The sequence below is a fragment of the Erpetoichthys calabaricus genome, chromosome 2 (genome assembly GCF_900747795.2).
Source record: "Erpetoichthys calabaricus chromosome 2, fErpCal1.3, whole genome shotgun sequence".
Lineage (NCBI taxonomy): Eukaryota > Metazoa > Chordata > Cladistia > Polypteriformes > Polypteridae > Erpetoichthys > Erpetoichthys calabaricus.
Window position 1 is genome coordinate 305,607,664 of NC_041395.2, and position 12,161 is coordinate 305,619,824.

Sequence of the window (12,161 nt, forward strand, 5' to 3'; positions counted from 1 at the left end):
AAGTGCCCTGTATGTTATATGTAGTACTAGGGTGTTGTACCGTGTTAGCCATTATGAATGTAGAGAAAAGCCAAGCAAAATGACACCTTTTATTGGCTAACTAAAAAGATTACAATATGCAGGCTTTCGAGGCAACTCAGGCCTCTTCTTCGGGCAAGATGTATGCCTCGAAAGCTTGCATACTGTTATCTTTTTAGTTAGCCAATAAAAGGTGTCATTTTGCTTGGCTTTTCCCTGTATGTTATACAAATCCTTTCATTTTTTTATATTACTGCCATAGTCAAACTGGCTGAAGAAAAACCCTGTATAACCAATTTGCGCCATGTCAGCAAACCGTATTACCTTTAAGTGTAGGAAATTGTTTCTATGATAAGGGAGTTTACGATATGTTTTTTTAAAAACAAGCAAACAACCAAAAAGATTCCAAAGTTTTGATCTGTGAGACATGGTAAAAATGTTGGTGGAGTGTCCTTTTTTACGTATTTAACAAGAGGACAATTTTTAGAGAATAAAAAAAAAAAACTATATACAACAGACTTTATCTACAGTATGCCTTCTGTGTCCTCAGTATTAACATGCACATATCCAGGACCTCATTTATGAAGAGCTGCAAGGCAATACCTCATTGGCAATCCAACACAACTGTGTACGTTGCTTCAGCCTACTGATTTGTATACTTGCAGACTGTGTGTTCCACCATCCATCATACTAATAATTTATGAAAGCCCAATGAGAGCAGCTTACAAATTCAGAAGAAGACATTTTAACTTCACTAGTACTAAATTATAGGATATCGATGTTTTTTACACAAATCTTAACAGAAATGTGATCAGCCACAAATTTACTTTTTGTGTGACCTATTATTGATGTTTTCAAACAGTCAGTGCAACAGTAAATGAGCTACTTGGATGTCTTCATCAAATGCAGAACTGAAGTGAGCTCTTGAGTTAGTGCAGGGCTAAAGCCGTAATCTCGTTCCCCGATGTGACATTTGTGCCAGTAAAATTTAAAGGCAAGGATGCATCTTAAGAAAAAGTCAGTTCCATGGATATTCATAAATGAGGTCCTTAAAAACTATTAACACTGACTTGTGTTTTTAGAAAAAAGGAAAAAAAAATCCCCAAAATGTCTGTACACATTGTTGCATCACAGCTTTTTAAACGCTAGTGCAGTTTGGAATTTCCCTTGTGCTTTCACTCTCACCAATTGTTGCAATTCCACCTGGAAAAGAGAAGAAATATAATATAAAATAAATGATAGTGTATTGCAATCAAGAGTTTTTGCTTTATTTCTTTAAATGATATTCTTATGATATTGCCACTATTTATACAAAAAAAAATCAGTTCATACATAAGCATGCAATGCACATATTATGGGTCTGTGTGACAGTGTCAGTGACAATGTTCCTTTGTACAGGTGACAGTTATGACTGCTCGTTTTCATATAAACCACTACATTAGAACATTGTATTGCTCATGTTTACTTGAATTAAAATTACTATAGGTTTAAACATGTTCGTCATTCTCTGCTATGTACTTTGCCAAGTTGTTTTGCCTGCCTAAAGTAAAGTCATCCCTGATGGAGGATTGCAGGAATCGTGGGGTAGAGGGGTCCTTTCATCGGATTGGCTGGCCCAGTGCTGTTTCAGCTGTGGAATGGCCAAATGGGGGATGGCTGAGGTCTCCAGGACTCTAAACAAATCCAAATCATATTATGTGATATCATCTACTGTTGAAATTCTGCTCCGTACTTGTAAAATTTTTATTTTTATACTGTATTGAGGATTTGTTCTGTTTGACACCCACTGCACACCCAGCCTACCTGGAAAGGGGTCTCTTTTTGAACTGCCTTTCCCAAGGTTTCTTTGTAGTACTAGGGTGTTGTACCGTGTTAGCCATTATGAATGTAGAGAAAAGCCAAGCAAAATGACACGTTTTATTGGCTAACTAAAAAGATTACAATATGCAAGGTTTCGAGGCAACTCAGGCCCCCTTTACATCTTGCCTGAAGAAGGGGCCTGAGTTGCCTCGTAAGCTTGCATATTGTAATCTTTTTAGTTAGCCAATAAAAGGTGTCATTTTGCTTGGCTTTTCCCAAGGTTTCTTCCATTTTTTCCCTACAAGGGTTTTTTTGGGAGTTTTTTCTTGTCTTCTTAGAGAGTCAAAGCTGGGGGGCTGTCAAAAGGCACGGCCTGTAAAAGCCCACTGCAGAACTTCTTGTGTGATTTTGGGCTATACAAAAATAAATTGCATTGGATAATGGATGGATGTATTGTATTGTATTGTACTTTTAAAACCTGTGTTTTGATGAATGTCCACTAAGCATATTTTCCATATACACAGTCAACACAATTTAAGTTGTATGCTTTTTCACATCAAAACATAATTAACAAACATTTACTACTAAATTTCAAGTCTTAAAATGTGATAAATCTAACCTCAAATGAAAACATGTTTTACTTTTTTTTGAAAAAAAATAAGAGAACATGCAGAAGCCATGTGTGAAAAAGCAAATATCAATATGGAAGTCAAAGTCCACTCATGAACCAAAGTGAGACAATGTATATAAATGAATGGCCTCAAATATTAAGGAATTAAAAAAATATTGCAAGTACAAGAGAGTGAACATTTCTCCTCTATGATGTAAATACGTACTTCAAGTTAGTGAAACTAAAGATGGTTCTGCAGGTTAGAGAATCGTGGGGTGTAATTACTTCTTGGTGTGTTGTCATATTTTCATTGAATAAATAATGACAAGTCTTTAGGACTTGATAAGAAATACATAATCGTTTAGTTATATGCTGATGTGTAAAGCAGTAGCATTGATAGCAACTAAGGGACTCTATGGCCTCATTCACAAAACACAGAAAACGAGGGCAAGAGAAGATAAAAGATTTATTAAATGTCTAGGTAGCAGATAGGTAAATGTAGGGAGAAAACAAAACAGGAAATAGAGAACAAAACAACTAAATTTGCAACCACTATGCTCTCACCTATACAGGTGCTTAACCTTGTCTAACAGGTGGAGTGGCTGGGCTACTACTCTACCTTTAAGTCCCATAAACATTCTCAACTTCAGCTCACTCTGTCTCTCACCTCTGGCCTATCTCATCTTTCCACCAGTCCAGCCATTGCCCATAACACATGTCCTGAACCCAACCTCAGTAGGTCTTTGAGCAGCTTTAAACCCGGCGGAGAGTCACTTCTTGCAAATACCTAGTAGTAGCTCTACAGTCAGCAGCAAATGACTCTTTGTATTCCAGACCACTGAGGTCCGTGTTTCAGGGCAGCTCTCTATTCTGCTCTCCCTGCCTAGAGTATCCTAGGATATATTTTAGGTAAAAAAATATTTGATACAGTAGATTCTGACAGACACATACTTAACAAGAATTTCTCAACATATATATGGAGTGACACTGCATGGGAAAATAAAAGTAGCGACTCCAATTTTGTTGCAGATTTATCTGCACATATCGTAAATCTATAAGCAGAAGGAGTCTAAATGTGCACAAAAGAGCACTTTTTGCCTCTAGAATGTCCTGAAAGAGATAATGCAGTTTGGGAACCAGAGAAACATAATTGTTGCCTGTTTTATTCAGCACAGTGTCTCAGTTGGCTGGACAGTGTCTTCAAGTACAATACACGAAACTGCTATACATCCATTGTCATTTCAGGACTGTGGAGAAACAATGCCTATACCAGCAATACTGGGATCAAGGTGGGATGCAGTCCTAAATGTGGTGCCAGTATATCTAACTTTTGAAAAAAATACATTAATTTGGACATTGTTATTTCTAAACTATCAGCAAAATCTGGGAAGTATTACAAACTCCTAGTGTCTCCAAAATTTGCTCTGTTATAAACGGTATATATACTGTATCTGTAGGACTGTTTTTCTCGGCATAATATTAAGATACCTTTTTTTGTTGTTTATTTGATTTGATATGTTAAGATTTTGTTCAGTTTCTTACTGTGCTCATAGTAAGAATTATTCCTATAATACTAGGTCACTCCTTTAATAGAAAAGAAAATTATTTTTGTAAAGTAAGTTATTTTATAAAAATTTGGGGTGAAAATGCATGTTTATGATCAACTTTACAGATAAAAGAATGAAACTGTGTAATAGATTTGCTATACAGAGTTAAAGAAAAAAATTATTCCTTAACAGCAGAATTGTTTCAGTAAAGATGCTGATTTGTGTGGATACATGTTTGACAAAGTAAATATTCTGTGTATGTTTATGATTGTGCCTATAAGGAAGGGGAATGTTGGAAATGAACAGTTTTTCTATCTCTGATTTTTTTTTCTCTACAATGACATAATGACCCCTGGAATTAGTGATTATTTTAGAGATAGAAGAGCAAAAGCAAACTGAAACACCAATCCTTTTCTAATAACAGTATCTGCCTTCACAAATATGTGCATTTATAATGCCTTACTATGACTGCTCTCTTATGATCACCCAAGTCAGACTCTTTCTCTTTTTCGCAATGCTTGTGTGTGTCTGAGGGAAGTTGTTGATATTGTTAGAAAATTTCTGTATTTCTTGAGCTTCTATAAATCTAAATTTCCCCACTGGGTCAAATACAATGCTAACTACTTACCTGTCACTGACAGAATGTATAATAGCACTCTTTACCATTTTATTGTATGAACTGGTCCATTCACATTCCAGGTTAAGTGAGCATCTTGTGTTGTCTATTTTTATGTTCCTAGAGGAAGTTTTTAAGTAAATGTAGATGGTGTTAATATCTAGAAATATGTAATTATGAAAAGAAAAACACTTTGTACACCATAATGGGTAGCACGTTGCCCTGCTCTGACCAAATGCAAAAATAAATATAATCAGCAAATATTAACTGTAAACAGGTTACGTGCTTGTCTAACCAGTTAAGCTTGTAAAAAGAGTATATACATTAGAGAAGAAATTGAAAATTAAATACTTAGCAGTCCTAAATTTTTCCTGACTTGATCCCACATATGTTGTACATTGGCCCTGCACATGAGGCAAAGATACACAGCTGCAAAGATCCAGTCCTCTAACATGCCATCAGAGTGCCAGAAGCAAAACAACACGTCTTCCATGACAAGCTCTAAAGTAGGCATACAGGTATAAGAATGAGCACAACAGATGAAGTCATTCATATTCCATTTCTCTTCCAGTCTCTTTGCACTATACCCTACAACTACTTAAAAAACACTTTGAAATTACAGCATAATAATTAATGATAAAATAATAAATTTGCAATGTCACACAAAGAGTATTGGAGATATCTCTCTGTTATAAAAAAAATCTTTGGGAGGGAGACTAGGGAGACGAGATGTGATCTTCTCGGAAGACAATATGAAGTCCCGCGAGAGACACTTTAACTTGCTCCCAGCTGTTAAAACAATGACAAGCAAAACACGCAGCTCGCCAGCAGCAGAAAGCCAGCAGATGATCCGACGTGATTCACAATGTGAGTGGCAGAGATACGAGGTGGCAAAAGGACAGCTGCTGTACAGGCTTTAAAATGATCGACGGGCAGCGCAACAAACAGAACACGCAGCTCGCCAGCAGCAGCAGCAGAAAGACAGCAGATGAACAGACAGCATCTCCTTAGCATTCGTTCAGACGCCCACCCCCCACCCCCCCTTCTCAACGCGAGCAGTGTTATACGTCCTGCGAGAAAGAGATATAACCATGCCCGGGGCCGGAAATAATGCACAAGTATTGTTTTTACAAAAGTTTTAAAGTAAAAGTGAAAATAATGCATATGTAACAATTCCCATGAAAATAACAATCTCTTTAAATGGTATATCCAGTAAGCCAAACCTGGGGATGGGCAAGCGAAGTGAGCAGGGGGCGGAGCCCCCCTAGTATTAATAAATTTAATGTAAATGGCGGGCCACACTGTCGCAAAGTAATTTATGCAGCTGCCTCACAGCTCTACACTGCTGAGTATCAGTACATGCACATGTGATGTATGTATATTTGCCCCATGTCTATGTGCTACTTGTTCCCACATCTCAAAACTTTAAATTGGCACAAATTGTAATGTCACAAAAAGAGGATTGAAGATATATTAATAAATTTAATGTAAATGGCAGGCCACACTGTCGCAAAGTATTTTATGCAGCTGCCTCACAGCTCTGCACTGTGGAGTGTCCCTGCTCATGTGATGTGTATATATTTGCCCCATGTCTATGTGCTACTTGTTCCCACATTTCAATACTTTAAATTGGCACAGTATGAGTGAATGTGCCCTGCCATGGACTGGTGCACCATCCAGGGTAATGCAGGTTCACCTGTACTAAATGTTGTCAGGAGAGCCAGAGTCTCCCTGTGACCCTGAACTAGACAAGTCTGCAAGAAAACAGATGGACAGAATACAAATTGTATTAATACAAATATTAATAACAGCATTAAAGGAAGAATGGTAGTAAGCAGAAAGCTAACAATGATGGTATTATATCTTATTTTGTGGCTAAAACTTTACATCCAAAAAAATATAAACTATGAATATATATTTATATTATTTCCTGTTGTGCTAGTACAGGGGTGGGCAATGTCGGTCCTGGAGAGCCGCAGTATGTGCAGGTTTTTGTTCCAACCCAGTTCCTTAACGAGAACTTAATTATTGCTGATGAAGCACATATTGCTTAAGTGACATTTTGATGCTTCATTTTAGTGGTCTCGCTTATTAAGGTTCTCCAACCTTAATTGCTTATTTCAATCTTAAACTGCTGCATTCAGTGTTTTAATTGCTCCTTATTAGCAATAAGATGTAAAAGACAAAGCAGCCAGCAGTTCTCCAGCTAGCTTTTTCCAATTACATCTGTGTGTGTTCATCATGCACTGTTTGATTTAATAAAACACTTAATAGAAAAATGTGACAGACTGAAAATGATCTGTTTTAGGCTTCAAATCATTTGGATGATATCCTTGGAAAGGAAAAAAATCTACGATATAAGAGCCTTACATTGCACAGACTAACAAGCCATAAAATTAAACAAGGTCTGAGATTGGCAATGATTGGTTTCTAATTAAGCAATTGGGTTGGAATGAAAACCTGTAGCCACTGCGGCTCACCAGGACCGACATTGCCTACCCCTGTGCTAGTAGTTTCAGTCAGTCAGTCATTTTCCAACCCGCTATATCCTAACACAGGGTCACGGGGGTCTGCTGGAGCCAATCCCAGCCAACACAGGGTGCAAGGCAGGAACAAATCCCGGACAGGGGGCCAGCCCTCCACAGGGCGCACACACACACACACATACCCACCCACACACCAAGCACATACTAGGGACAATTTAGGATCGCCAATGCACCTAACCTGCATGTCTTTGGACTGTGGGAGGAAACTCCATGCAGGGAGGATCCAGAAAGCGAACCCGGGTCTCCTAACTGCGAGGCAGCAGCGCTACCCACTGTGTCACCGTGCCGCACCCAGTATTATTTCTCCCTGCTAAAATAAAATGGAGGGTAGACCATCCGACATTGCCTACCCCTGTGCTAGTAGTTTCAGTCAGTCAGTCATTTTCCAACCCGCTATATCCTAACACAGGGTCACGGGGGTCTGCTGGAGCCAAACCTAGCCAACATAGGGTGCAAGGCAGGAAACAAACCCCGGGCAGGGTACCAGCCCACCGCAGGGCACACACACCCACACACTAGGGACAATTTTGGATCGCCAATGCACCTAATCTGCATGTCTTTAGACTGTGGGAGGAAACCAGAGCACCCAGAGGAAACCCACGCAGACATGGGGAGAACATGCAAACTCCACGCAGGGAGGACCCGGGAAGCGAACCCAGGTCCTTACTGTGAGGCAGCAGCACTACCGCTGCGCCACAGTGCCACCCTGTTAGTAGTTTTAATTAGCTTAATTTAAGAGTAAGATTACAGGTATTTTTCTTTAATAGCAACAAGAGTTTTTCTGTCTTTTTTCTTTTCTTCTGTAAGAGCAATAAGACTATCTGCTTATCCATTTATTGCTGTTCATTCAGTCCTTAAGATGGAATTTCAGGATATGCTCATGATATGTGGATTTGTGGAATAGAAGAATCTGATCTTTCAGTGTGAATTTCACTCAGGCTGAATAAACAAGCTCTTAATGGATTGCTGCATTTCAAAATTGTGACTAAAGGCCATTTAAAAGTGCTTTTCTCTCTTGTCTATAGCTTTATCACTGTAATCAGAAACATATACACCCAGTGTCCTTCCTTTGTTCCTAGCGCAGCAAAAAACTTTCTCTGAATCCTAGCATAGAAAAAAAAATCACTGGATTTCACATCTGCATACAGTCGCTTACCATGTTTGTAAAATGTTTTCCCAATTTGCAGTTATTTTGAAGCAGCTTTCAAGTATCTTGGTAATAAATTAAATATAAGCAAAGTAAGCTGTCCTCCTCTTGTGATGTCTGAAATGCTGACAGCTCGCCTGGAGTGACTTTCCAAGTCTTCAATTGTATCCTTTATAGTTTCAGATTTCCTGGTGTAAGCTCTGTTGGAAGTGTTCAGATTTTTTGTTTGATGCTATGGCTACAATGTATGTGAGGTAAAAGTGAGTCCCTTACATTATCGAGACTGGTAGGAAAAAGCATTTTTAAGTCCTTTAGTTCTCTTTGCATCTCTGTCTTATTTTTTATGTTTGCCCTTGTCTATCTGAGCTGTATCTCTACAGGTTGCATTTTTACATTCTTTCTTTTAATGCCTCACCTTTAAGGTTTTTATCATCTCTTTGGACAGTTGGTTAAATTCATGATTAATGCACTCTTATATTCGTTATTGTAATCTATTTGCATATAATTGGATGATGGTAGCATTGACATAAGATGACTTATAGGGAGCATTGACCAGCGTTGAGTATTGCATCATGAGGTAGCTTTTTCTCCAGGTTGGATTTCTTTTCTCTGTGTTTCATTTTCCAAGTATATATGTGTCTATAGGTTGACTCTGAGCTGGATCTGTGCCAATTTTTTTGAATATCCTGTTATTTTTGTTTCTGCTTGCCTGAGCATAATGTGCTCACTGCTATAGGCAAACCCTGAGTGTGTTTTTAAGGCAACTGTCCGAAAATAAATCAACAAACACATTTAAAATGAATTATAGTTGAGCAGAGTTTCTAACTCACGTGCCTATGAGTAGCTTTGGTATAAGGCCAAATATAAAGTGGTTCATTTTTCATAATATCCAATACATTTCCTTAATATCCCCTGTAGCTATGTACATTTATTATGGCTGAACATGTCATGAATAAAGAACATGCATAAAATCAACCTGCTTGACTACATTAATTTACATCTTTAGACATATACTGTTTAGAAGACTGTCCAAAAGTTTTTGTAAAGGCGTGTATCTCCTCAATTATGGTGTTATTTGAAAATTTCACAAGTTTACTTACAATTCCAGACTCAGTATAATTAAGAGTCATATTCTTAATGCACTACGGCATCTTTCTTTAAGAATCAAAGGCACAGATTTTTATTGTCCAAGTCTCATCTAAGTAAAAGATTCCAGTGTATGCACTTGAAAAATTACAACAGGTATCAAAATGTTTTTGTCATATGAATCAATATAGGTGAATCTTACAATATTGTCTAATCTGAATTCAAATATCTAATCAGACTTGAAGTGGCAGGTGATTACAATTTTCAATAACCATATATTTACCTATATATTTATATTATATATATATATATATATATATATATATATATATATATATACACACACACATATATACCAAACTATCACTAAGGGATATATACAGAAAAAATATTTACACAGAAAAATAAATGTTCAAGCAACCTATCCACTGCTCACACAAACACTCAAGCAGTAAACTCCTTATCTTCTCTCTTTTGATTAACTGAAGACCCCTGCTGGCTGGCAACTCCTTAAATAAAGGCTTCAAGATAAGGCTGTCAGTCCATGACCTCGTCCACCCCCTTTCACCTATCGAGGTGGATGAAGGGTCATTCACAGTGCGTTCCCTGAAACATCTCAGGTCGTGTGGGTGAATCACCATAAGTGGTGAGCTGCCATGCAGAGATAATGCATGCAATGCTTTCTCAACTATAAGATAAAACTTATTTGCTCTGAGTTATGGAATTCACATCACTTAAACTAAAGCAAGTAATTAAACCAAATTTGACTGTTCTTCTCTAGGCACTCCACCCCACTTTATGACAGAGGAGGCTGGCTGTAACAACGCTGGTATGTGGACCCGTGTGTTGCTCATCCCCAGATTTAAACACACACTCGCAGCAGAAATTCCACACACTCTGAAGATTTAAAAAGGTAACTGCTTTTTCTTGAACAATTTTCCCTTACAGATCATGCAAAATTACATTTCTTTACAAATGGTAATGCCCATGGTTGCGAATAACCTCACTTTCCCCCTAAAAATCAGTCTAAAGTAGAGCTTACAAAAATAAGTGTATACTTGTTGTCATCACCCTTGTGCTACATTAATAAATGGCCAGTGATGTATTAAAATGCCTAGGGATTCACTTTCTAAATTATATTACATCTCTGCCACCTGCACCCTTCAGGCTAACAATGATTTTCACCTTCAAATGTTACCCTGTGTAATTTGTCCAGCCATCAATAACTTATATGATCAGCACATAGATTTTAATTACTGTAATGTGAATTATTGATAAAGAAAAGTTATGCTATTGCATAATGCACCCATTAATTTTAAGCACATGATATAATCAAGTTGCTTACTTAGGTCAGACAGTTGGACAGTCCCTATCTACCCGTATTGGCACACATCTGTAGCTTTTTTGTATCTTAGTTATATTTAGTAAGTATAAACAGCATGTCTGTCAGAATAAAACATAAATCAACAATTAGACAGGCAAAGATACTAAGGATGTGATTATTAGTATTATGGTGTTATGCACTGCTCTTGCTCACTAATGGCACAAATCCAGTAAGCATTATTTAGAGCATATGAAACAGGGTTTCTTCATCTATAACACAGATAGAAGTTACAGTCTAGCCTCCATTATTTCTCATCTGACTCATTGAATTTTGTACTTTTGATAACATCTAATGAAAACCTGTGATTTTATATATATAATACAAAATACAAATGATTTCTATTGTTTGTAATTGCCTTGAGTCATTGCAGTAATGGCAGCAGCAATCAATAATTTGTTTTAAGTTTCTGTTTTTTTTTTTTTTTATTATTGCCACTGTAGTTATACTCTGAAAAAGATCTAATTATAATTCCCTCTCATGATTATGTTGACATTGTAATAGCAGGGTCTCAGTGTATATGCATGCAAAGATGCATATGCAAAACGTACACTCTTCTCTACTCTAGCAAAATTACATTTGGAAAGAAAATAGCCTATGTGACAAGCTTGGTGATTATATTGTCAGCCATCAGAACTGTCAGAACAATGCATGTATCTGTCTAATGAATGGAATGAATAACATGCCTGTGAAACTAATAAAGTAGAATTTAGGGGAGCTTCATTTTAAAATCTGGTACACTGACAAGTCTTTGTAACAAACATTTGAAACAGAATGACAATAATGTTAAAGGAAAGGGCTTATTTCAAAATTTATCCACAGGTTTGTGGGCATATTAGCAAACTAAATTGACTTATGGTCAATCCGTACTTTCATCTTCCTAACCAAATTCTTTACGTGTTGATTGGTTTCAGACGTCATCTGAAGTGCACCTCATCAGCAAGAAGATGAGCACCAAGTCTACACAATAAGTCGTTGCAGGGTGTATTCCAACACAGCCATACATTTGCTCACTGAATGGCACTTTTAATTAGAACTCTACTGACTTAATTTCACATCTTTGGAATGTGAAAGAACACTTTGTATATTTGACATAACTGCTTCCCAAATTTCAGTACTTTACTCCTTCTACATGCAAACATGGAAGTATCTAATCCTGTGTTATTTACTTAAACAACCTGCTGCATCTAATTCCTCACCTTAGTACCTCAGAAACATGGTGTCACTGTGGTTATCAATGCCACCTCACAAATCTATGGTCTTTGGTTCAGAGTCTGAAACTTTTTTTTGATTGTGTAGTCTCTACATGTTCTTTGCATCTGTGTGGAATTTCCTCCTGGTTCTATGAATTTTTCCCATCTCCCCAAAGATGTGCAGGTTACATTAACTGGCGATTCTAAATTTTTCTGA

General features: G+C 37.3%; 1 protein-coding gene across 1 annotated transcript in view; it reads right to left on the minus strand.

The window, feature by feature from the left end:
• Positions 1 to 238: 238 nt before the first annotated feature.
• Positions 239 to 12,161, minus strand: part of sorcs3a (sortilin related VPS10 domain containing receptor 3a) — a 1,273,344-nt gene continuing 1,261,421 nt past the window's right edge. The window contains exon 28 of the mRNA XM_051922209.1: positions 239 to 1,221. Coding sequence (XP_051778169.1) covers positions 1,157 to 1,221 — 65 coding nt within the window. The 3' untranslated portion in view covers positions 239 to 1,156. The remainder of the gene's footprint in view (positions 1,222 to 12,161) is intronic.